General features: G+C 45.2%; 1 protein-coding gene across 5 annotated transcripts in view; it reads right to left on the minus strand.

Moving 5' to 3' along the window:
* PABPC1L (poly(A) binding protein cytoplasmic 1 like) overlaps positions 1-26,685 on the minus strand; it is a 149,717-nt gene extending 123,032 nt beyond the window's left edge. For 2 of the 5 annotated variants that reach the window (XM_082226053.1, XM_082226056.1), the window contains exons 1-12: positions 18,345-19,589; positions 16,589-16,782; positions 15,854-15,969; positions 13,418-13,557; positions 12,684-12,778; positions 11,666-11,803; positions 9,706-9,801; positions 8,006-8,269; positions 6,711-6,801; positions 5,849-5,977; positions 4,776-4,915; positions 3,274-3,367 (exon numbers count right to left, since the gene is read on the minus strand). In XM_082226053.1, coding sequence (XP_082082179.1) covers positions 3,274-3,367; positions 4,776-4,915; positions 5,849-5,977; positions 6,711-6,801; positions 8,006-8,269; positions 9,706-9,801; positions 11,666-11,803; positions 12,684-12,778; positions 13,418-13,557; positions 15,854-15,969; positions 16,589-16,782; positions 18,345-18,537 — 1,690 coding nt within the window. In that variant the 5' untranslated portion in view covers positions 18,538-19,589. Of the gene's footprint in view, positions 1-3,273; positions 3,368-4,775; positions 4,916-5,848; positions 5,978-6,710; positions 6,802-7,310; positions 8,270-9,705; positions 9,802-11,665; positions 11,804-12,683; positions 12,779-13,417; positions 13,558-15,853; positions 15,970-16,588; positions 16,783-18,344; positions 19,590-22,244; positions 22,949-23,312 lie in introns of those variants that run through there. The other 3 variants (XM_082226055.1, XM_082226054.1, XR_014220587.1) reach the window with 3 other exon arrangements.
* Positions 26,686-26,786: the final 101 nt, after the last annotated feature.

A 26,786-nucleotide genomic window follows, 5' to 3' on the forward strand; every position in this document is an offset into this window, starting at 1 on the left:
AACCATTTTAAAAAGTTCTGGTGAGGCCCAGAATTGCAAGAGAGAGCAGGCAGAAGAGGTAAACAAATTGTACACGGATATCCAGAGAATAAAGCACTTGAAAAGATCGCAGGAATTTAACTGGATGTATAAGGATACTAACATCCATTGCCATCTAGCAGGTACCCCCCCACCCCCCCAAAGGAAATGTCTACCAGGAAGGACTGTCTTAAAGGAAAGCAAATTCAAATACACCTCTTTATTATCCTCCCCGTTTTCAAGCTGCTGCCACTGCAGGCATTGTAAAAGACTTTCTCCTTAAATGACTGCACACAGGCCTGGCCCTACCATTAATCAGTGTGCAGCTTCTGCTTCAGGCGGCAAACACTGGAGGGGCATGGAGTAGCAACAAGGTAGTGAAAGAGAGCTCTGTGGGGCACATAGCCTGCTCTTCACCCCCTAAGCTAATCTGCTGCCCTCAGGTCCGGTGGACGATGCACCCATTGTTGACACTGGGATTTGACTGCCCGTTCAAGTCAGACTTCATACATTATTTTTCTTTTAAGCACTACACATTTGCATAGGCAACTCCACAGCCCTATACACACACGTCAATAATTTGGCTGTGCAAACAAAGAGCAGAGAGGAGGGCATCTTCATGCGACAGGGAATGCTCAGCTTGTGTAAGGTCACTGCACAAACCGCCGCTTGGAGAAACAGCAATGCGTCATTGTGGAGAAATAGCAGATTGGCGCCAATGGGAGTTGTCCCACCCCCCAAAAAAAATATCTAATTGTATTGCAAGGGGTATGATTTTTGCAGAGCTGGATAAATTATTTGCCCATGTAATGTGGACCTGTTGAGAACCAGGATTTCTCCTGCTTATTATTTAAATGAAACAGAACAAATGCCAAATAAGATTGGCAGTGATGCATTTAATAATAATAATAATAATAATAATAATAATATAATTTATTATTTATACCCCGCCCATCTGGCTGAGTTTCCCCAGCCACTGTGGGCAGCTTCCAATCGAGTGTTAAAAACAATGCAGCATTAAATATTAAAAACTTCCCTAAACAGGGAACTGTGTACAGCTAAATTCCCAGTCCACAGCATTGTTTTTTAAAACTGCAGATTGAAATGGGAAATGATGGATTTTGTGAACATGGGAGAAAGTGAGAGAGACCAGAAACAGAATGACCCATCCCTAATTCCAGCACTCTGTACTCACGCCATGCTTCACACTGGCCAGTTTGGCCTTTTTTGTTGCAACTGAGCAAGGAGTAAGATTTACCTTTCAGGAACGAGAGAGAGAGAGAGAGAGAGAACATGGAAATAAACTCCTTCAACCCATCACCACTGTAACCATTCTTTGTGAGGAAAGTATATACCGAAGAGCAGGAGTTTCTGCTTGCACAGTGAGGTGCTGTGTGCTTTAAGAAGGAAAATCTCCCCAGGAAAAGTAGCATCATTTTCCTAAAGAACATCATAAAGAAGGCTGATCGCCGAAGAACTGATGCTTTTGAATTATGGTGTTGGAGGAGACTCTTGAGAGTCCCATGGACTGCAAGAAGATCAAACCTATCCATTCTTAAGGAAATCAGCCCTGAGTGCTCACTAGAAGGACAGATCCTGAAGCTGAGGCTCCAATACTTTGGCCACCTCATGAGAAGAGATGACTTCCTGGAAAAGACCCTGATGTTGGGAAAGATTGAGGGCACAAGGAGAAGGGGACAACAGAGGACGAGATGGTTGGACAGTGTTCTGGAAGCTACTAACATGAGTCTGACCAAACTGCGGGAGGCAGTGGAAGACAGAAGTGCCTGGCGTGCTCTGGTCCATGGGGTCACGAAGGGTCGAACACGACTAAATGACTAAACAACAACAACACCACACTTATGGGGGCAGGAAAGGAAGAGTATGCCCAAAGCATACCCAAATACCCAAAGCAGGTGGCAGCACAGGAAGAGCCTGTGCAGTCCGGCTGTTAGTAATCTAAGAAACTCTCCGTTCAAATGCAGTTGGCACGCAGCTCAGCCTCATCAGATCATGTGGAGGAGAGCAGCAGCTGCTCGGTCAGCAGGAAAAGAGCTGCTACTCATGATACCTGATCATGTCCGGAGATCCCTGCTGCCAGACCCACAACAGTTGCTAGGGAGAAAAGCTGTGATTGACAGGGCTCGGGCTGGGTAGCCAGTCCCTTAAAGCAGGGCGCCAGCTGAAGTGTCGTCATGGTTGCTAGAACCATGCAACCAGCTGCCAAGGTTGCTTTCATGCACTATTTCTGGGTTAGCGGAGTCTGTAACCTGAAGCGTATGTAACCTGAGGTACCACTGTACTATCCTGCAGCATCCCCTCCCCTAGCCAAGACCCTTCTGCAATGTTAGGTTGTAATTATACCAATCAGCAAACGTTATTTCCAGTACAGTGGTACCTCGGGTTACATACGCTTCAGGTTACATACACTTCAGGTTACAGACGCCGCTAACCCAGAAATAGTGCATGAAAGCAGAAATAGTGCTTCAGGTTAAGAACTTTGCTTCAGGATGAGAACAGAAATTGTGCTCCGGCGGCACGGCAGCAGCAGGAGGCCCCATTAGCTAAAGTGGTGCTTCAGGTTAAGAACAGTTTCAGGTTAAGAACGGACCTCCGGAATGAGTTAAGTACTTAACCCGAGGTACCACTGTATTCGTTCTAGTCTCCCATTTGAAGGTTCTGCACGTTTCTTTATTTAAAGCAAAGGTCTCAGGGCAGAAATACAGAAACAAAATCAAATCAAACTATACAAACTAATAGAACTAGTGTTCCCAGAGCTACAATTCACAGCACCCTTAAACTACCACTCCCAGGAATCTTTGGGGGAGGGAAATCATATGCTTTAAACGTGCTTTTAATGTGCTTTAAATATATGGTGTTGATCTGTGAAAAGCCTACGAAACTAAGCAAGGCCCACAATGAAATCTCAAGCCAATAGAACCACGAAAGGCAGTGAAAAGAAAACCGTCTCCCAGTTTGTTCATCACAGTTTTGGGTAGTGTTTTCCTAATGTGGGACTCATACCCACAACCCTGAAATTAAGAGTCTCATGCTCTACCAGCTGAGCAGAATGCATTGCCAGAAGCACTGAATAACTACGGCTGGATCCTGCATATTTGGGGGAAGCCAAAAACAGTTTCCAAGCTACAGAGCGGCACCTTTAAGTTTAAGGTTCAAACTCTTGCCTAGAGACATAGCTAGCTAGCCTGAGAAGGGCAAGCTGCCGATGAAGGAGGACGACGCACCACAACTCACCAAGCATTTGCTTCTGCTCCTGAGGAGGGGCTGCAGCCAACATGGATGCTGTGAGGGGCTCCTGTCCGTGGACACGGACAGCCGGTTCTACAACCTGCAGGCCAATAAACAGAAGACAACAATAATAGCATGGTCCTCGTGTGAGTTCCTGAATGACACTCTGGAGGGGGAGGCGGATTCTGATGGCAGCAGCTCCTCTTCCTGCACCATCTGAAGCTCCCTAAAGTAGGGAGGAGGAACCAGCTGCTCTTGGGGCTGCAACTCCCATCTTCCCTAACTGCTGGTCAACAGTGTCTGGAGACAGGTCACTTATCCACAGCAGTGACCAGAGGAGGAATGACCGCTGGGAGGAGCTCAGAGAAGAAACATCATGGTGCATTGGCTGCAACACAGCCAGATGCCTTCATCTGCCCCAGCTGCAACAAAACATGTCTCTCCCACATCAGTCTCTATAGCCACAGCAGGCGCTGCAACCCTCCAGTGATTGGACCTCACCCCCCAAGGAACACTTTCATCAGGAGAAGCTGGAGAAATGAGAAGAGGGTGGCGTTCAGCTAAATTTTACCCACTGAAATTAACGCACGTGAATAAGTTAGGTCCATTAATTCCAGTGGGTCTACTGTGAGCAGAACTGAATTGAACCCCCCCCCCAAGTGTCTTAGCAGAGAGTTCTGCTTAGTTCTTTTTACTGAAAGTAGACCCACAGACTTAGGCCACTACACATTCCTCTAAATCAAAGACGGGGACCTGTGTGATCTTTGGTTGGTCTGTTCCACTTTGGGAACCACTAATCCAGACCTAGGAGGAATGCGGGTGGTGCTGTGGGTTAAACCACAGAGCCTAGGACTTGCTGATCAGAAGGTCGGCAGTTCGAATCCCTGTGACGGGGTGAGCTCCCATTGCTCGGTCCCTGCTCCTGCCAACCTAGCAGTTCTAAAGAACGTCAAAGTGCAAGTAGATAAATAGGTATTACTCTGGCGGGAAGGTAAACAGCGTTTCCGTGCGCTGCTCTGGTTCGCCAGAAGTGGCTTAGTCATGCTGGCCACATGACCTGGAAGCTGTACACCGGCTCCCTTGGTCAATAAAGCGAGATGAGCGCCGCAACCCCAGAGTAGGTCATGACTGGACCTAATGGTCAGGGGTCCCTTTACCTTTACTTTAATCCAGACCAATTAAACGCCAAAAACTAGAACACGCTACAAGCCCAACCTCTAAAGGCTGCATGCACAACATACATTGAAAGCACACTTAAAAAAAACATGACACACACAGAGAGAATCCAGGGAACTGCATTATATCCCTTTACAGAGCTATAATTCCCAGCACCCTTATTCTACAGTTCCCAGGATTTTTGCAGGGAGGGGGACGCGGAGCTTTAAATGTATCGTGTGTACACAGCCTATGTTAATGGCATGATCAGAAAAATCTTCCACATTAAGGAGTGGAGGAAGGAAAACATGGTCTATACAATATCCTTTGTTCCACAACTGAAGGCGAGTTACCTGGTGCACTGGCAGAGGCGCCATGGTGCCCAGTGGCTGGGCATTCCTCACAGCTGAAGAGTACTTGTACTGGGAAACGCTGCGTGGTAGGGCTGTTGAGGAGGATGCCCGAGTGCTGATAGTCTGGGTTCCTATGTTGGCTGAAATGAGAACAGGAACCATTTGGAAGGGTACTGAGAGAGGAGAGACAACGTATCCCATCGTTAATGTCATGCACCCTTTGCAGAAGCCTTTTTAAAAGCAGGCTTCCCAAAATGGTGCAGAAGGCGGGGAGAGGAAGATGGCAGTTCTCAGCTGCATCCACAGCCTGCAACAAATAAATCTGACAAGTCCTCTCAAAGTCTCCACTGCAATGTCAGCACAATTGGGTGGTCCAAATCTTACGATAATAAAACACTCCTTTCATGTATACATAGCAAGCAAAAGGATGAACCCACAGATGCCATTGAAGCAAAGGCTAAACCCCACACCAGCTCCTGATAATCCAATAATAATAATAATAATAATAATAATAATAATAATAATAATATTTATTCCCCGCCCATCTGGCTGGGCTTCCCCAGCCACTCTGGGCGGCTTCCAAAAAAACATTAAAATACTGTAATACATCAAACATTAAAAGCTTCCCTAAACAGGGCTGCCTTCAGATGTCTTCTAAAAGTCTGGTAGTTGTTGTTCTCTTTGACATCTGGTGGGAGGGCGTTCCACAGGGCGGGTGCCACTACCGAGAAGGCCCTCTGCCTGGTTCCCTGTAACTTGGCTTCTCGCAGTGAGGGAACCGCCAGAAGGCCCTCGGTGCTGGACCTCAGCACCGAGGTCTGGAGGAGGCATGGTAAGAGCAATTTGTGTACCTAATCTCTTAATTGCTATGGGAGCCCATAGAACTGAATAGCTCCCACTCAGCCTACCCTTATTGCCATCACCCTGCCACAGGTTCCATTTCCTGGTGATGCTACACTGTGACAGATCCCCCCCCCAACCGGATTATGCATAAAATAATTGCCACCTGCATCTAAGCACACAGGCACACACTGTTCCATTTGATGATGAACCATCCACATTTCCTAACTTACCCACTCTCTGGGCATTGGGAGATACCCTGGGAGCCTGCGTGGACGCTTGTCTCATGGTGCTGATGTTGGACAGTGGGCGCCTGGGAGGTGCACTAGTCCTCAGGACCGGGCTGGCTGGGTGATAGGATGCTAAAAACATTGAATGCTTTCATCAGAATTTGGAGGCATAAGAAGCGGGTGGCATTCAGAGACGTTTTATCCACATAAATTAGTGAACATGGAAGAATAAGAAATCAAGATAACCAAGTTTTTATTAAAGAATGGAAATGGTTTCTTGAATAAATGAGCAAATTTAAGTTAACTTGGATATGCAGAAGATATTAAAAATAAATTTAAAGAACCGCAGAAAGAAGGGGAAGGAAGTCAAGTTTTGAAATGTTAAAATGATTGTAAAATTAGTGAAATGTATAAACCTGAAATATTTTTTAAAAATAAATAATATAAATAAATAAACAAATAAGTGAACATGGCTAAGTTAGGTCCATTAATACCAATGGGTCTATTCTGAGCAGAACTTAATTGAACACCACCCCTAGTGTCTTAGCAGAGAGTTCTGCTTAGTCTGTGGGTCTACTTTCAGTAATGAGAACTAAGACCACCACACATTCCTCTAACCCAGAGATGGGGACCTGCGACCTATTGTTGGACTCCAACTCTCATGATCCCTGACCATGAGCTGGAGTCCAGCATCATCAAGTCCCCAGCCCTGTGCTCTACTGAATTTGCATGCTGACTTCACAAACATTCTGAGGTCCCAACACCAATCAATAGCATGGTAGGAGTTCCATACTAAGTGCAACCTTCACCCACATGCTCTGCAGATGACCAAGTCCTTTTTGAAAAAACAAACAAGCAAACTCACAGGGAGGCCTGGAGGGCTGCATATTCCAACGGGAGACAGGGCGGACTTGGGCAACAGGGCTAGGACTGTAGAAAGTAGTTCTGGTTTGAGGCTAGAAAAAAGACCACGAAACAAAGAAAGAAGATACATTACTGTCCTCACATCAGCCCTGGGGCAGCTTGGACTACCAAAAGCACCAAGCCTGGAATTTGAAAAGGTATGTGGCAGTTCTTTTTGTGTAGCTTTGAAGGAACCATCACCTGAGAATGACTTGAGGCAGATTAGGAGAACAGCTAGGTAAAGACACCTGACCATTAGGTCCAGTCGTGACTGACTGGGGTTGCGGCGCTCATCTCGCTTTATTGGCCAAGGGAGCCGGCGTACAGCTTCCGGGTCATGTAGCCAGCATGACTAAGCCGCTTCTGGCGAACCAGAGCAGTGCATGGAAACGCCGTTTACCTTCCCTCTGGAGCGGTACCTATTTATCTACTTGCACTTTGACGTGCTTTCAGACTGCTAGGTTGGTAGGAGCAGGGACTGAGCAATGGGAGCTCACCCCGTCGTAGGGATTCGAACCGCCGACCTTCTGATCGGCAAGTCCGGTTTAACCCACAGCACCACACTAAACCATATTTTGGCACTATATGTAATAAACTCACAGGAAGCCTCAGGCTCATGTTCTCCTTCAATGCCTGAGGGAGGAAATGACAAGGAAAACATCTCTTAAATGTACATCTGAGAAGAAAGAAGGCCCAGAGTTTGCTGGGCTGAAACCTACAAGGTCTTCCAGGTTGACCTTTCCTCCAGGCCACCCAAGGGAAACTTGAGCTACAGACCCTATTTCTCCTTTGCACATTCTTTCCTCCTAAGGATTCTGGGACCTGCAGAGTTCCCCGTGAAGAGGGATTGGTTGCTAAACCACTCTGGGAATTGTAGCTCTGGGAGAGGAATAAGGCTCTTCTAACAACTCTACACATCCTTAACAAACTGCAGCTCCCAGGATTCTGCGGGGAAAGCCATGACCGCATTGGCTTGGACAACTTGCGGCTGAACACATGGACTCTATTGCAAGATTTATTTATTTATTTTGTGGTGATGTAGGCAGATATATAAAAAGTTCTTCTTATGGTGTTTGATCTGTGAAAGCCATTTTTGTACATGCATCCTGTGTTCTCCCAATATGGCAGTTCGATTGGAATGCAATGGGTTTGCAAAGTGCATTAAGTTGCAGTGCAATAGCATCTTGTCTGCCATTGGTGCTAGTCAATGGGTTTCATAGAAGTAAGCTGTAATAGTAGCCTCTTTACAAATCTTACCTGTGGAAGGGAGGGCAGGAAATAACCTGTCGGGGGGTAGGAGCAGAGGATTGGACCAGGCAAGGCCCTCATGGTAGCTAGTCTCTGCATGTATTGGTTGGTGAGAATGGCTTTCCTCTCCTCTTTCCTTTGAGCAAGGGCCACATACAAAGGCTTGGCACTGACAATCCTCCCGTTCATTTCAGTCACAGCCTTTGTGGCCTCTTCTGGGGATGAAAAACATACAAACCCAAAACCTTTGCTGTGTCCACCCTCTGTCATCACCTAAAATTGAAAATTAAAACACTGAGTCCACTGAGTGGATGGCAAACGGCAGTCTGAAGAGCACAGGCAGAGAGACACGGACATCGAAATGAGTGGAATAATTGGCACCTTTTCCTAACACACACAAATATACTCACTGGGGTGAACTGATCTTGAGTCCCACCAAACTCAATAGGAACAAAGGTCAACTAAAAGTCCTTGTTTTCACTAAATGGGGAGGCATTGGGCCATTACTACAATAAACATTCATTGTAACCTGCCATAGCAGCAGGGGGGACATAGCTGCACACACCTTCAAGCAAACCATCATAACTAAATGTAGTGTTGACTGGTAATTTCAAAATTTCATGGATGGTCTCCTAACTAAATAGGCTTGTAGATGCACCCGCACCAAATCTGCTCTAGAGAGTTTGGGGATCCCCACCCCCGGAAATAGGCTTAGGGAGAAGAAAGGGAGGAGAAGTACCTTTGGGCAGCTAAACATCAATGTGCTGGTGGATATATTTAGTTGGATTTTGCACACAGTGGCCTCCACACCTCCCAGACTGGGGGCTTGCAGAGTTCCTAATAACTCTGTCAGCAGTCCCACAGCCATAGCTGTCAACTTTCAGATTTGAAAATAAGGGATCAGCAGCCTCAAAAATAAGGGATCAGCAGCCTCACCTGTCCCGGGGACAGTCTACGGGATATCTAACAATCTGGGATAGCAGTGGGAAGCAGCGGGAAATGGCGCTAGAATAAAGGAATTTCCCACAAAAAAGGGAAGGTTGACAGCTATGCCCACAGCCATGCCTCACTGCCTTGGCTGCCTTGCTTCTGTGAGCGCTATAGTTTTTTGAAGGACTAGATGAAAGTAGTCCAGTAGCCAGAATTCCAGATGGAATCATTGCAGGGAAGGCAAGGAGTGGATAGGGGCAGATCACTGGATTATCCCAGTGGCAATTTCAGTCTCAAAACAGCAGACGAGGCAGCAAAACTGTACTGCTTTCTGGACTACCTTGTTTTCAGACTGTAGGTGGGAGGCTCATGCAATTTCTCCTTCCATATCCCCACCCCCAAATCCCTGCATGTTAAAAACCAACAACAGCCTAGTGTTTTTGTGTTTTGATTTTTTAAGGAGAAATATGGAAGGAGCAATCAATCACATGAGTCCTTGCCTATGGTCTGAATGAAAGTTTCACAGACAAAAGATACTTGTTTACAAACATAAGGGGCAGGATTCACCTAATGAGTCCCATAAGTGACAGGCTTGCACAAGGTCTTCCACTTGTGCAGTGGGGCTTTTCCCTTTCCCCTGTGCCCCCTGAAATTGGCTTGGGGCAGGGAGAACGCCCTAAAACATTGGGGGGAGGGTTGTTCCATCTGAGAAGCTGACATGTTTGAGTGGATGGAACGTTCAACATAGGTCAGCATTGAATACCCACCATAGATCTTACCTTGGCACTAGTGATAGTTCCATAAGGAGAAAATTCGTTCCTCAGCCGTTCATCATCAATCCCATCATCCAGATTCTTTACATACAAGTTTACACCCTAGGAGCAAAAAGCACAGACACTTCCCCATGTGTTCATAGTATTTTTTATGTAACATTTATGCTGCAGCTTTCCATTTTAAAATATGCACAAAAAATAATGTTTCCAACAATCATAAGGCTGGAAGGGAACCAAATGCCATCCACACCAACACCCAGCATTCAAAGCTCCCATTCTTCTGGGTGCATTTTGTGACAGGGAATTTAATTAGCGTGAGCAGTTTCTGAGTTCTGGGTGCTGTACTGCACCTAAGATTTCAGATTAAAACTGCAGAGTGGAAGGAAAGGAGGACCTTTTTCTGTCTCCCCACTTCCAGCTACTCTCTGAAGACTGGAGAAGAGGCCCTCTTAAGAATATTAGGGGGGTGGGCAGGGGAAGGACTAGACCATGTGAAAAATGGACATAATATTTTAGCTGCAGTTCATTCATTCTCAGCTTTGTATTCTTGTTATTAAAAAGCATGCCCAGACATTCCGTTGTTGCACCCATAACCTATGTTTAAGGTGCCATTTAGCTCCTAGCTTTCATATCTCAGTTTCTAACACTGCCAACACCTCAATATAACATACACTACAGCTTATGTAAAGGTCAGATTCCTGTAAGAGGGAATAGCGCTAAATTGTTATTACCTATTAGCTGTGTAGTGTTTTATAATGTTATTGCGCTTTCTCTCAATGAACGTCATCCGAATTTGCTATGCTCAGGCGACAGAGCCCTTTAATCTGCTTTAATTGCACAATCCTAAATTCCCATTACAGTGGTACCTCGGGTTAAGTACTTAATTCGTTCCGGAGGTCTGTTCTTAACCTGAAACTGTTCTTAGCCTGAAACACCACTTTAGCTAATGGGGCCTCCTGCTGCTGCTGCGCCTCCGGAGCACGATTTCTGTTCTCATCCTGAAGCAAAGTTCTTAACCTGAAGCACTATTTCTGGGTTAGCGGAGTCTGTAAACTGAAGCGTATGTAACCTGAAGCGTATGTAACCCGAGGTATCACTGTATGTGCTTGAATCCCACAAACAAAATAGAGAGTGTCTGGAGGCACCCTTCAAAGCTTTTACCTCAAGGATGCATCTGTGTTACCAAAACTCTCAGGATAAGCAAACCAGCCGTATTTTCATTGATTTTTTTTTTTAAAAAAGGCATCGAGATAAAACCCAATGAATTTCATCCCTTGCCACAAACAGGAACCATTTCCATGCGCTGCAATTGCAGGCAACCTGTGCCTCAAGAAGGGACCACAGCTCATCAACACAGCACATGCTTTCCGTGAAGGGGCCTTCCGGTTCAATTCCTGGCACCTGCCATTAGAGGAATCAGGGAGTAGCAGGTGATGGCAGAAGCCCGAGACCCTTGAAACCATAGAGAACCATTGCCAGTCAAGAGTAGACATGAAATGGCCTAACAAATGACCTGACCTGGTAAGCTGCTTATCCTTCACTAGCTCTCAGTGAAGCAGGATTGAGAAATGTGGATTTCCTCTACATGGCCCAGTTACTTTACAGAATAATAATGGCTCAGTCCTGGAAATTGTTTTACCGCTTTTAGTTTACTGAATTTGGGATCTTTCCTATTTTAACCTTACATTATTTTATTGTAGACCAAGGGGGACATACAATTACGGGCTGAAGTTTGTTTCCACTGTTTTGGGTACTGGGTTTTAAATTGCTGTAATCCTTCTGCTGGTAAATGGTGGGTAATAAATTTATTAGTAGCTGTAATAGAAACGATGCCTGAAAAAAATAAATAAATATTTATATTGGAGAGCAACTGCAGCATTTGAGATTTTGAAGTCAGCAGGTGTGTTGCTTTTTAAAGAAAGTGTACCTTGCCACACCTGATGACCTCGTTGTCACTTAGCATTACCTGGTATCTGTTTACTCTCTCCTGCTTGATCTGCTCAAATTTGCGCTTCAGTTCACTCTGACGTTCCATCCTCTTCTGAGCTCGGCCAACATACACCATTCGCCCATTGATCTCCGTCCCATTCATGTCTTCAACAGCCTGCCAGGAGACCAGGTGTTAACATAGAGGGTTGTGCATAGGAAGAAGTCCCACGACTAACTCCACCCCTCAGTGGACCACACATCCGTCTTGCAGAAAGATGCCCTTTGCTGTTTTAATTTTGTAATGAACTTTGCAAAGCCTTCGCTTCTGAGCTATCCAAAGCAATGAAATTCCCCTACCCCCACCAAGAGCAATTTAGTTGGTTCTGTAGCCATCATGCATTCATAGCAAACATGAGAGAGATTCATATGCGCTCATCAAATACTGGAAGAGCTGTCACCCAAAAGAGGACAGATTCAGCAGTCCCCACCATATATTTAAAGCACAATTACACCACTTTCACTGGTATGGCTTCCCCAAAGAATCTTGGAAACTATAGTTTATCCATCATAGAGCTACAATTCCCAGCACCCTTAACAAATCACAGTTCCCAATATTATTTGTGGGAAAGCCTTTAAATGTATGATGTGAATGTGACAAGATTTCATTTCCTCTGCTGCACCAGCGGCTGCATCTCACTCGAATGTTAGGAGACAGTTCTTGCTGGTAAAATCAGTTTGGCAATGGAACCAATGATCAAAGCAACTGGATAGACTCTCCCTTGTGAGAGGTCTTTAAGCAGAAGCTATATGCAGCCATCTGTTGGGGTTGCTCTAGCTCTGGGACTTCCCACACTAAACGGCCTCCTCCAACTTTATGATCGCAAAACAGGGAGGTCCCTGGTGGAGAAAGCCCATCTACTCCTTTAGGTACACACACATCCAAGTCAGGTCTTTCTCCCACCAACAAGTCTTCAGCTCCATCTCGACAGCTACATTCACTGGAACAGGAACAAGCAAGCATCGGGCACAGACAAATAGATCAAAGACCATCTTGCCTTCTGAGCATCTTCATGCTTCTCAAAGTTGACAAACCCAAACCCTTTCGAATGGCCTGCATTATCCATCATCACCTTGACACTCAACGTCTTTCCTGGAAAGTAGAACAAGAAAGTTTAAGACAGTGTGACATTGCTGGAGCCACAAGTTACAATAGACTTACATTGGTGCCATGCACTTGGAGCTATTGGGTGAATTCCAGTGGTGCCTGTCCACCAGCGCAACAGAACAGTTTTGCCTGTCTGCCAGCAGAAGAGATCCCGTTGACGGAATGGATTCCCCCTCATCCATGCCTCCAAAATTTGTCCTGGGGGGTTGATGGATTCTCGGGAGCAGATTTGGGAGGATGCAGGAAATGTAGTGGGAAGATGGAGACGTCCACTCACAAAAAAATGGATCTTACCCGCAATCTCTTATTATGTATGGGTAGAATCTGACATAAAGGCGAACGTTCCATCAGGGCATGGATTTTTCCTTGTGCAACAGAACATTCTCTCCCTCTCCCTCTCCTCTCCCCTGCTTGCACAACCCCATTCAAAGCATTTTCCCGATCTTCTGGAGCAGATTTGCAAAAGGTGCACTTTGCATCGTATATGACACCAGGCTCAGGAAACAGGGGAGTTGTTCACCCAAAATAGCCTGGCAGCCCAGTCTCTGAGGTCTGGCAGGCCTAATTAGGCCCACAGGCTGAAACTTCCCTGCCAATCACTATACTTCAAAATGCCGCATTTACCAAATTTTGAGAATATTTCCTGTAGTCGCTCATCATGCATGTCATCCCCAAAGTTCTTGATGTAGACATTGGTGAATTCCATTGCCTTGGCGCCATATTCTGCTTCCCGCTCTCGTCGAGATTTAAAATGGCCTACGAACCTGTAAACAGGGCGAACGGTGAAGCCACTTTTTAAAATGCATTGTGTGTGCCATGCAACGAGGTCAGGGAAACCTCCCAAGCAGGCAAGAACTGAGACAGCTTTATCGATCACCATGCTCTAATAAAGCCAGAAGTGCCAAATTTTGCCTTGTCAGTCCTCAGGAGACGCCGTCATGAGGAGAGGGGCAGGATTATCTCTGTTTGGTGTAGCTCTAGAGACCTTTAAGCTAGGAGAGCCTGAGGCTTGAGCAGTGATAACATTGCTCGTGCCTGTATTTTGCATCAACCTCGCAGGGTGGATTTCAGCTGTAACCACTGCTCTTCTTAAGGCAGTGTAGAGAAAACAGTGAATTGGCAAGGCATCTTCTAGACAAAGGATTTATAGAGCACATGAAACAGTGAGGGTTCGTCTCCCCTCCTTCGCTCGTCCCATGCCTAGAAAGCATGGTTCCAAGTGGTTTCCTACTTGTCCTTTCCAAATACAGGTCTGAGTGGTTTTCTGTTAGCCCTACGACTTGCCCCAGGAAATCTAGCTCTTTAGTGCTGAATTGGAGCAAACGTCAATTCAAGGAAAACCCAAAATCCAATTCAATGTGAAAGAGCAGGTTTTCCTGGGAGGAGAAGCGGTGGGACAAGCGGAAGTCTGGATGAGCTGTTGCTCTTCCGGCCAACTGTATTGCTGCTGGAAATGCACATTTTCTATACTCACAGGGGAAACGTATTAGTGACCTTATGGACTGTTTTCCATGCTAAACATGCCATAAAATATTGGATACTTGCATTTACTTACAAATATTCTTGTTATTCTATCATTTTATACATGTTTCCAAGGAAATTTGTTGCACCTTTTACTAACCTTGGTTTTCCTTTGTGCTTAAACCCTTATTCTAAATTGTGTTCTGCATCAGAGGGGCTCTGTTATTTATTTGTGTGGCGATTCCCACCCGCTCCCACAGATGGAATAAATAAAGACACAGGACACCAGAATTCAGGTTAATGGGCGAAAAATGGCCACAACTTTATTGATTACAGGTAAGAATGGTACAGTGGTGTCTCACAAGACAAAATTAATCCGTTCCGCGAGCCTCTTTGTCTAGCGGTTTTTTCGTCTTGCGAAGCAACCCTATTAGCGGCTTAGCGGATTAGCGCTATTAGCGGTTTAGCGGCTATTAAAGTCTTAGCGGCTATTAAAGGCTTAGCGGCTATTAAAGGCTTAGCGGCTATTAAAGGTTTAGCAGCTATTAAAGGTTTAGCGGATTAGCGGCTAAAAGGCTATTAGCGGATTAGCGGCTTAGAAAAAGGGGGGAAAGCGGAAAAAAATCGGAACACTTGCAAGACGTTTTCGTCTTGCAAAGCAAGCCCATAGGGAAAATCCTCTTGCGAAGCAGCTCAAAAACGGAAAACCCTTTCATCTAGCGGGTTTTCAGTCTTGCGAGGCATTCGTCTTGCGGGGCACCACTGTATTGGCTTTAGGCATTGGCCCTATCAGACTAACCGGTATAAGACCGGGAAGGGTTAAGCACCAACAGGGGGAGCCCCCGAGATGCACATCCCTAGGCACTCCCCAAGGGGTTACCACTTGGGAGCGCGCTTTAGGCCCTAGCCTCCATAGGTTTCGGACAAGGCGACGCCCCCCGGAGTCCTTTAACGAACTACCCTTCAACATTTGGGGGAGGTGATGGCGTTCCTCCCCCCCCAACGCATTTGCATAATAATACCCCTGCCAATGCCTAAACACCAAAACCAAAGGTGTTGTGACGTTTTGCTACGAGGTAGGCGAAAAAACCAAGTGGCTTCCAAAATATAGCCAATTGGCCAAATGGAAAAACTCCTACCAGGCCCCTTGCGGCGACACACCGAAGCCCATAGCAAAGTCCAGATGAGAACCTAAAGGACGGGAGGGTGGGAAACCGCAGCTGTTGAAAGAAAAGAAAGGGGCGAGCGTGGGCTGCCCCGACCTTAAATGCCCCTTACAAGTACCGCCCCCGCCGCCAGCCAATTGGCTGGCGCGGAGAATGATGAATCTTAATGACCCCGGGATTCCCCAAGTCCCGCGGGGCTGCAGCTAGCCCTGCGAGGGTGTGAATGGGGCGTGAGCCTGCAACCCCCCCCCCCGTATGTCGGGAGTGGCTTTATGTGTGCAATGCTTCTCTTAAAGAGTGTTTAAAAAAACTCGCAATAAGGATCTATGCTAATCTGCATCTAACATATTAAGAGAGTCAACAACATTTGATCTCGCAGTCACCCACTTCACCCATACCTGCACCCCAGCTCCCAACCCAAGCTTCCACTTACACCTTACGGTCATTGAGGAGCATTCCATTCATCGTGTCAATTGCTCTGTTTGCTGCCTCGTGGGTCTCAAAATGGACAAAGCCGTAACCTCGGGATCCATTCTCATCACAAACAACCTGTTAAGACATGGGCGGGTATGAGGGAAGAGGAAAAAAGGAAGTCATGCAACTGAAAACGAAAAAGATGGGCCCTTGATTTCCTCCCAGTTTACATGTATATCTGCTCAATGGTTACAAAGCCCCCCTAAACAGTGACCCTGAGTCCCAGACACATTTTGGTGTAACCCTAATCAATGGGGCCCATCAGCAATGAGTAAAAACCTTGGTTCCCTTAGAGAAAGAAGGCATTTCTTTCCAAGTTTCAAAGAGGGAGAAAAAAGAACTTGAAGAAAATCGGAATGGGGTTGGTGTCCAATTCAATGAGGTCTCCCTCAGTACTGAAGTGCTGTTTCTTTGGACCAGCAGAAAAGTTCTGAGATTCAAGGGACTATCCCCATTGTGATGCTAGAGGGGGTGGGAAATTGCCCAAAGTGTTTTGCCTAGAGGCTACCTCAAGATTGTTTTGAATTTTAAATTACCACCCACCAAATGTTATTACACAAAAGTGAAGCCAGAGTGCTTAGAAACCACTGGTCAAAAATTGAATAGATCAGGATAAAAGGAATGATAGACAACACATACACTAGAATGCTAGAAGCAGATCAGGTGATGTTATTTCTGCCAGTGACATAGCTACCTTGCAAGAAAGGATATTTCCAAAGGCTGAGAATGTGTCATACAAAGCTTTGTTATCAATGGAATCGTCCAGGTTCTTGATGAAGATGTTCCCAACGCCTGATTTCCTGAGTCCTGGGTCCCGTTGGGACCACATGATGCGAATCGGTCGGCCTTTTATCACTTCAAAATTCATGGTATCCAAGGCCCGCTCAGCTACCAGGGGAGGGAAAGCTCATTTGTTTACACAGAAACAAAAACCGAAAGCTGGAAGCAAAGAAGCCCAGTCTCTCCCCTTGCAAACAGCTGTGTGTGAGCACATTCATTTTACTACCAACAGGGAAGATCGCAAAGTCTTTCGACAGGAGTGGGGCTTAAGAAATTGGTGTTAAGAAGAGAAGCTCTGGCTTCTGGAAAACACGACTGGAAGCTGTAGGTACAAATAACTTCCCATGGTTTCTAAGTCAACCATCTGTAAACAAGACCATAGCTGCATCATGGGTCAAGTGGTAAAGGCCATTAGATGCAGGACTGGGGAAGATACGACCCTTCAGATATTGTTGTGCTGCAACTCCCACTGCCCACCAGCCCCACTGGCTGGGGCTGATGGCAGATAAATCCACAGATTTTTCACTCTTCCTGAAGGACATTTGCAATGGCTAATCTTAATCACTGTGGCCTATTGAACAGGGCAAGGCTGAAGCTTCCTTTCACATTGGTTTAGCTCAGCACTTAACTTACAGCTACCAGAAATTATTTGGAACACAAAAGGTTACTTGCCAGCTAATTTCTAAATGTTCAGCTCCCCTAAATGAGTACTGCAGAGCCCCAGACTCTGCTTGAAAGCAGAGCTTGAGTTGCCTTTTTGCCTGGCAAAACTTGCTTTGTTTTAGTAGTCATGGGCACATCGTACAACATGGATTTATCAGGCTGCAGCTGAGGGAGAGATGGGAAGCAGGGCCACTTCATCGGCTCAGCTGAAACATTTGGATCCCCCTCTCTCTCCAGACCAGCAATGGGGCACCTGAGGACCTCCAGATGACGGTGAACTACAGTTCCCAGCAACCCCTGGCCATGCTGGCCAGGGCTGATGGGACTTGGAGTCCAACAACATCTAGAGGACAGCAGGCTCCCCACCTGTGCACCAAACCATTTCCCTCTCCACTACAGTGGTGCCTCGCAAGACGGTGAAGGATTAGTGCTATTAGCGCTATTAGCGGCTTTTAGAGGCTTATCTGCTGATCGGATCAGCTGATAAGCGGCTTAGCGCTATTAGCGGCTTTTAGCGGCTTATCTGCTGATCGGATCAGCTGATAAGTGGCTTAGCGCTATTAGCGCTATTAGCGGCTTGTCTGCTGATCGGATCAGCTGATAAGCGGCTTAGAGGCTTAGAAAAGGGGGGGGAAGGGGGGGAAAACCAGCAGGAACTCGCAAGACATTGTCGCCCATAGGAGATTCGTTTTGCGAAGCACCTCCAAAATGGAAAACTCTTTCGTCTAGCGAGTTTTCCGTTTTGCAAGGCATTCGTCTTGCAGGGCACCACTGTATTGTTAGAACTTTATTAACTAGCGCCTGAGTTCCCTCCCTTTTCTTTCTCTGCTCCTTTTCCTTTCCTGTCCTGCCTTTGAGATAGCCTCTGACCTCAGGCAACACCGTATTACTTTTTATTGATCTGTAATCTAACCTGGGAGTCTTTTCAGCTGAAGAATGGAGCAAAGATACTTGATGCAAACAAAATACAACTTTTGAGAGTTTAGAAGAAGTTCTCACTCACTTACCATCAGCAGGCTGTTGAAAATTTATGTACGCATAACCTAGTGATCGGCGTGTGGAGACATCTCGGCAAACTCTGATGGACAGTATTGGTCCAGCAGGCGAGAATTTCTCGTACAACATAGCTTCCGTGACATCCGGGTGCAAGTCGCCCACATAGAGGGAGGCTAGTGGGTATCCTGGGCCACTAGCATTCATGGTCAATCATGCAGTTTAACTTGGGAAGTGAAGCAAAACCTAGTTACTCCCAGGCAGCATAACAGGGATCTTTAGAGATGCAAAAATAGCAGGAGTCTATAGGGTAGATTCCCTGTAAACCTCTGACTGAGCTCTTGAAGTTGCCTGCAAATGAAACCCACTATATCCAGAGTCATTTTCACCAAGCTCCCCCCCTCCCTGCCCATGCTATGTAAATAGGAGTAACACATGCATTTACTAATATACATTAGTACATCTGCATAGATTTCATACAAGGTATACTGACATGCAAAGCAGCACCCGACAAGTTTCATGCTTAGCAGAACAGAATTCCGCTCATGCAGAGGGACTTCCATCCCTTGCTTCTATAAAATTGTCTGGAGGGCTGGGACTCAGGAGACTCTCTGGAGAAGGAAGGGGGAAGTCCGCTCACGCAACAATTCAACCCATACAGGCACTATTACAACCTCTTTGCCCTCTCGGATAGCACCTCCACGCCATAGGTAATAATAAACAGAAGAGGGTGTGTGTGTATATATAGAGAGAGAGAGTGAGAGAGAACATGAGAAATTATGGTGCGTTAGAGATCCATAACCCATGTGCTGAGACTTCTGCATTGCAGGGGGTTGAGCTAGATGACCCTCAGGGTCCCTTCTAACTCTATGATTTTATGGTCCCAACATCCTCAAGTTGTTTTGACCTGCAACTCCCATCAGCCCCACCCAGCAGGGCCACTAGTCTGAGACGATGGGAGCTGCAGGCCAACAAATTCTGGAACACAACAGGTGGAGTGGAAGGGTGTAACACAGAGGTTCCCAAACTTTTTCATGCCGCCTCGGTTCCATAAACTCATCTCCACTTCCCCCTACCCTATAAAAATTATTATTCAGAACAGCGGATGGCACAATCCACTTAAGGAAGATAAGGACACAATACAATTCAAAACGGTAACAACTGAACATTTCTTCACACACCAATTAGAACGATTTAGTTTTAATTAACCAATTCAACCAAACTGATGAACTTGATCCAGTGATGTCAGATTTTCAAAGTTCCCCTGTCGCCCCCTTGCCTCTCAGAGGGGTCCTTCTAGGTAACCCCCCACCCACCCACAATAGGGGGTATCTCCCACTTTGGGACCCAATGGTGGCATATAGGGTCCAGTGCTCACCAGCAGATTACAGGAGCCAAGTGGGGTAACACTCAACAGAGGATCTGGGCACGGCACTGCATAAATTTAAGGATGACTCCCAAAAGGTGTTCTGTGTCATATTCCTATAGCCAGCCTTCCTTGTTAGGTGGGGCAGCCACATTTCTAGGTGGGGGCATTTTTTGGGTGGAGAGTGGTGTCAGTCAATTCACTGACAATTCATTGGTAGAGGATTTGAGGGCCAGGGAAAGGAAGCAACCTTCCCCCTCGCTCCTCCACGAAGGAAGTGTGTGTTAATTTGATGTTCACATAGCCCATTAGGTAAGTTAAGAGAAAATTTACACCAGAAATTAAATGACTGGCATATTTTTTGTTTCCTAGAGGGGAAAAGATGTCAAGGATACAATGAACATGGGGATAGCAACAAGTGTAAAAGAAAGGAAGCAGTTTAAGTTATAACTAAAAAGTTGAAAACTGGTGTGGAGCTTGTTTTCCCTCTCAAAAAACAACAACCCAGTTTTAATCTTGTATCACAATACCATAAAACGTCTACAAACAAAGAACCACTTAGATTGCAACCATAGTCAAGCATTTGGGTAGAGTGCTGCTGAGAAAAATATGCATTACAAAACAAACTTAGGGGCAGAGAGAAAAGTTTAGGGTGTGTTTGTTAACTCTTCCTTGAGGGTCCCTCCTCCTAGTCTTGTTCCTGACCTTTAGATTTTCATTCCTGCTGGACAGTTAAGGGGAAACCTTTTAACTGGTTGCTGTATAAAGAACTAACTAAGCAATTGGAAACTAATTGTGGAAAGTAACCAGGCTTGTTTTTAACTGGTTGCTTAGTTGATTTTTCTGTCCAGAAATGGTCTCACACTGAACGGCACACATTGGGAAAATCAGAAATTAGGCCTGAGTCACAGCCTAGGTTACAACCAGCAAACTGCAGGGTTACGTTCTGTGACTTGAAAACTATGGTTCTACTCATGAAGCCTAATAACCACATTTGCCTTTTCTGCAGCTCCATCACACTGCTGACTCATGCTCAGCTTGGGATCAGCTACTCTCCCGAGATCCTTCTCACAGACTGCCAAGGCAGGTATTTCCTGTGCTTTTAATGTGTCTGCTTAAATCCACAACTTCACTTTTGTCTCGGCTGAAAGGTGGGAGAGATGAGGTAGGAAACAAATCCAGAAAGCCAACTCTAAATTCAATATGTCTCTTAGTTAAAGCACTAGTGGAGCATTAAACCGGCTCAACTTCAAGCTGCAGTTCTTTGCACACTTAATTTGGGAACATGTTCACCTGAAATCTTGACTAAGAGTAAACATGCATAGAACCTGGCTATACCTGTAACAATATACTGCCTTTTCATTATTTCCCAACCCCTCCCACCAGCCAGCTTTCCCCTCCAACCCATAAAGCACTCACATGTGACGCTACGCAAGGCCACCAGCAAACATTCACCTTCAGTGCTGGTCCTCCCTAATGTGGGAGCAGCTCTCAGAAATACATTGCCCCGCCCCCTTCACTCATAGGTGTGGCCACCCACTTCCTGTAGCACCACACCTGCTCCAACCATTCCAGCCATTGTTGGGGGTCCGCTAATCGGGTCCAAGCTGCCTTGGTCACTGAAAAGCCAATAAATGCCATAGACAAAGGAGATTCCCACAATCACTCGTTTATTCAGCTGCTCCCGCTAACTGAAACAGGACACTCTGCCTGGAGACCTTGAAGGAGACAGTAGCCTGGCAGTGGGAGGATTTCCTGAAAATCGCCTAGCAACGTTATCTGGTCTTCACATATTTGTGGCTCACCCTCCTAAATTCTAAAGCAGGTAGTTTTTTACAGATGCAAAATGGCATCAGTTAGGCTAGCCAAAAAACAGGAGAAGAACAGGCGTCTGTGGCTTTTCCTGAGACCCCACACCATGCTGCCAGTCCCTCCAGAGTTAGAAGTACAGGGCAAGGCAATAAAACCAGCTCTTTTGTTAAGTGTTCAGGGTGGGAAGCTGGGTCTTGTGCTCCTGTGAGCTTCGATGCCAACACCAGCAGTGAAGGTTGTCATCCACTCATTTATAAGACACTTCATGGCTTCAAAATACTACAAAACAGACTCCACTCCCTTGCCTCCTCTGCAGGTTTGTTTTCAAAGAAAGAGGTACTGGAATTCAACTCTGGGATGAAAGCTATGTACTTCCCTTCTAAAAACTAGGGGTGGGTGAGGAAAGCAGTTGGCTGTGGATTTATCTATTTATTTTTAAATATAAACCTAGTCTGTATAGACTTTTCTTTAATACTAGTCTGTACTTACTTAGTTCTACTCACGAGTACAGCCATTGAAATTAATGGACCCAAGTTAGTTTTGTTTAGTTATTTGGACCATTTATGTACCATTTAAACAAAACGGAGGGGGTGGGATTCAACTGTAACAAGCCCCACTAGTAGAAACTTGTACAAAGACCATCACTAGCACAACAGAGCTCCCCACTCCCACCCCAGAACAGCACGCAGGGGGAGGAGAGGGCAGGTGGTTGAATCAGGCAAGCAGAAATGCTTACACTGACAGAGCAATCTTCTTGGCCCTATGCTGAATTGCTCCCTCTGTGTGGTTTAAGGACCTAAGAAGAGCTTGCTGGATCAGGCCCATCTCACTGTGGCCAAACAGGTGCCTATGGGAAGACCAAAAGCAGCATCCAGTGGCATAGCATGGGTTGCCAATGCCCGGCGCCACACAAAGAGAACAGGAGGGAAACGGGCAGAGTACAAATGTACATTCATGTCATTCTGTTTTTGGGATAGGCCACTTCCTGGTTCACATGGAGAAGCGAACACAGCCCAACAATAGAAGTGCACAGCTGTATTCGGGCAGCACAGGGTATTGAAATTTTGCGCCCCTAACAATTTTGCGCCCGGGGCAACCACCCCTGTGCCCCCCAGATACTACACGACTGGTAGGATCTGGGACATTCCCACCTGTGATTTCCAGGAATGGTGACTGGGGGCACATTGCCTCCAGCATTAGATGTAGTACATAGGTTACAAGAGAAAGTTGTAGCTGATCAAGTTCTACTCAAGAGTACACCCACTGAAATTAAGTGATCCATGCCCATTCACTTCCATGGGCCAACTATGAGTAGGACATTGGCTCCATCCATAGATTAAAACATCCTTAATAAGCAACAAATATGAGAGAATCAATACATTCTGTAAAGCACAGTTAACAACTAAAGAAAGCATCCTCTTAAGTATCAAAATAAACTTTCCGCATAAAAACCAGCTGCATAAATAGAAGGAAAGTTCATGGCAAAACTGTCCTCTAAGCATAAGGAAGTAAAATATTAAAAATGAAAAGAAACTAAAAAATATAATCCTGCTTTTTTCAAAAGGTCTACTCTTGAGTATGACTGTTTGTTACAGCCCATTGGAAACAGTCACTTGACCTGCTTCCTAACAATTAAACTATGTTGAATCCTATGTACTAAAAGTGAGTTTGTTTTTTTAAATGCCTGTTCTTATGTAGCCAGAATAACACCATCTGTGAACAAGAGGGAGGTAGCAACAAGCTTAGAGGAACCACAATATGTGCAGGAATGCAAAAAATGATTCAGGAAAAGTAACACACTCACCCAAGTCAAAGACAACTCAAATAAGACTGAGCTTGCTGAAATAGTGGGGTGCAGGAAGGGTGGGGTAGAGACAAAACAGAAGGGAAGGAACGGAGTTTCTTGAAAGAGGTGTGGCTGGCCAGCCAGATGATAGGAGTTGTAGTCCAAAACAACTGGAAGGCATCTGGATGGGAGTAAGAGCTCCATTGAAAGCTTTGGGACTTACTTCTGAGTAACATGCATAACAATGCACTGTGTGTTCTGTACGTTGCTGCATTGACATTTTAAAACATTTACAATACGTTCTTCAGTTGCCAGAATAGCAAACAAATATATCATTCTCCAGGAGTTAGGGACATGCACAAAACGAGTATTAAAAGATGGGAAGACACAGATTTCAGTCTCTCTCTTTTTCATTTGAACAAAAATTCAAATCGATTGTAAGTAGAATCTTTAAGCAATTTACATATGCAAGGAAAGTTAAAGTAAGTGTAACCCTTGGGACTTCCCTAGAAAGAGTGAAGACGTAAATCAGACACCGAAAAAATGTTTGTATGTTTATTTATTTCACAAAATTTACATACTATTTGATTGTAAAACTAAACCAAACAGCAAAGCGGTTTACAAAAATAAAGCAATAAACTAAAAACCAGATCAAAACACATGTCAGTGTTCTACATATCTTGCCTAAACAAAAATGTTTTGAAGCAGGCACTAAAAATAATACAGTGAAGGCACCTGGCTGAAGTCAATAGGTAGGGAGTTTCAAAGTGTAGGGGCGGCCACACTAAAATAATGATTTCTGACAGATGCAGCGTGTTCTAAATTTAATGTATTACTGATAACACGTCATTCCCACTACTCAGATGAAACTGTGCTTCTAAGAAGCTGCTGGGGAACTTCTCTCCCCATAACTGTTGTCCAATCTGCATCAACTGGCTGGTGTTAAATCTCATGCTCAGTTACCCAGATTCAGTGCCTGAATGCCACTAGACACAGAGCCAATGAAAGATTTCTATCAATTTGCCTGCCATGCTGCTCTCACTAAGCCTCTGAACCTGACATTTTTTAAATCTACCATCTAAATAACTTTTATTAACATTTATTAAAACATTACGTAGGGTTTTATCTAATCAAGTCACACTCGGGAGTAGGATCCATTGAAACCAATGCCCTTAAGCTCATTAATTTCAATAAACGTACTTACGACTTACTCAGATACAACCCATGATCTTTTACACCCTTCTGGAATGTTTATCTGTTTCATCCAGGACGGATGCGCCTCTCACCCCACCCCAATGGCCCAAATGTTTATCTCCCAGCACATTTCAATCCTGAACACAATGGCAAAAGATGCTGCGTGGGACAAAAACAAGTGTCAACAGCAAAGAGGGCTCGCCATGTCACTGTGGATGGGTGAGAAAGAACTTGAGCAATCATTGCAGTCCTTTAGTCCCTGCTTGCATCCATCATCTCCATAGCTCCTGCATCTGATGAAAAAGGCTCATGCCACAATAACTTTGTTACGCCACAAATCTTGTTGCTGGAGCTGAAACACCAAGCACACGTTAAAGCAATGTCTCCACGCATCTCTTCTTTCAGCATATTTCCATCTCTACATCAAGTCATACTACTTCATAGGTACTCAAGATACCTTTCCATTTTCCTCTCTGTACATGGGCTGTTCAGATAGCCATAGGCTATCAAAGGCGGTTTAAGTTGTGGCTTTTCTGTAACAGCAAAAGCAGCTAGGGAACCAGAACAAGTCTTTCAAAGTCTGGCCATAACATCGCTCTCATTTTCCTATGAAGGGTAAAGTCCTCGAACGGAAAAAACTGGCAGCTGCTTGGTATCGCAGCAAGTTGCTTTTCCACATTGTCTAGACGAAAAGCTGTTTTAGGCAGTTATCACGTTCTTCCCTTTCTGCTCTAAGACAAGTACTCTGCACTTGGGCATGAGCCAACAACATACAGAGACAAGCAAACAAATTGTGGAAGGTATCTGGAAGGCTAGCTTACATTCTGCAGAAATTGAAAGCACGCTTTTTGTAAGCCGTGCAATTTCAGGCTGCAAGTTGGGAGGGCTGCATCTTTGAATGCTCAATTAAAAACAACCCTTTATGCATGCAAAACAAGTACATCACAGCGAAGGATTCAGCGTGGCCTTTTAAACCAAACAGATGGAGTCTCCTTCATGAGGAAGTACTGAAACACACAGCTCATTATCTGCACTCTGAAATGGTAGCGCAGGAAGTGTGTTACTGTTTGGTGCCAATTTCATGCACTCAACACATTGGGAGAGTACAAAAGTAACCTACCCCTTCTGAAATCTTCAGTAAGTGTAGATTCAACATTAAGGGCCCATCCAGACTTCATTTTGTGCTGTGCTTTCCAGGCACAGGTTCATGTGCCGTATCTGAGCTTTGATTTTGGCATTTTGCCCAGGAACACCTGTGTTTTTCCACTGAATAAAGTGAACAGCAATCTGCAGAAAACCTGTTTGCTCCAATTCACCGGTAAAACACAGGTTTTCCCAGGGAAAGGGTGGGGACAAAAAAAAAAGTCTGCTTGGACAGAGAGCTTTAAAGCCTGAATCTGTGCCTAGAAACATGAAACAAAAGGAAGCCTAGATGAGCCCTTCTTAGTCTTTGTAGGAACAGGGTTCCTTGCTTTTGGCTACATTTCTTACCATTTGAAAGAACCTGTGCACTTTTTTCTGCAGGGGGAGTTCAAGCATCTTTTCATAAGAGATCGGAAAGATCCCTTTAAAGATATTACGAAGTGCATCAGAAAACTAGAACCTCACACTGTATTTCTAATAGGAACCTCGGAGCTGGTGGTACTAATACTTGGCAGAATAATATATTATTGTAATAATGGAAAAGAATCAAAAGTCTATAGGAAGTACAATTTAGACTTCTGCAGCAGAACTATTCTAAATACAATTACAACCCACATAGTGCCATTTAGACACTTGGATCACTTGCACCTACAAGCTGAATGAATGAAGCTTTATTTGCACCAGCCGTCGGTCATAGCTACTTGTACTTATAGGACAAACTTTATTCCTAAAGGATTTCATAACGAAGGTGGCTTTTGAATAATATGAATTCATGCTTCATGTCAGAAAGCTAAGAAATCAAGGGCCACTTTCTAGGATCTAAACTATTTCTAGAACCCAATGCTGTTTTAATACCTGAAGGAATAATGCAGCATGTTTTACGATATTCAAAATCGTTTACTACTGTCTATAAGAAGGCAGATGTCCAGTAGATAGGCAGTTTGGCTTGGATGCTGTAAAGCCTTGCACAAGGTGTCTTCTTTCACTCTTCCTGTGAAACAGAAGTGACCAACTCTATACAGTTGTGACGAGGTGGTGGGTTTTTTTGGTTGTGTGTGTGTGTGTGCAGACCTTAAAGGCTGCTTTAGCAGTTAAGCAAGCTACGAGACATAAAACAGCACAGTCATTCCACCACCACAGTATTCAGCCATGGCA

This window comes from Podarcis vaucheri, assembly GCF_965113315.1.
Source record: "Podarcis vaucheri genome assembly, chromosome: 6".
In the NCBI taxonomy this organism is placed as follows: domain Eukaryota; kingdom Metazoa; phylum Chordata; class Lepidosauria; order Squamata; family Lacertidae; genus Podarcis; species Podarcis vaucheri.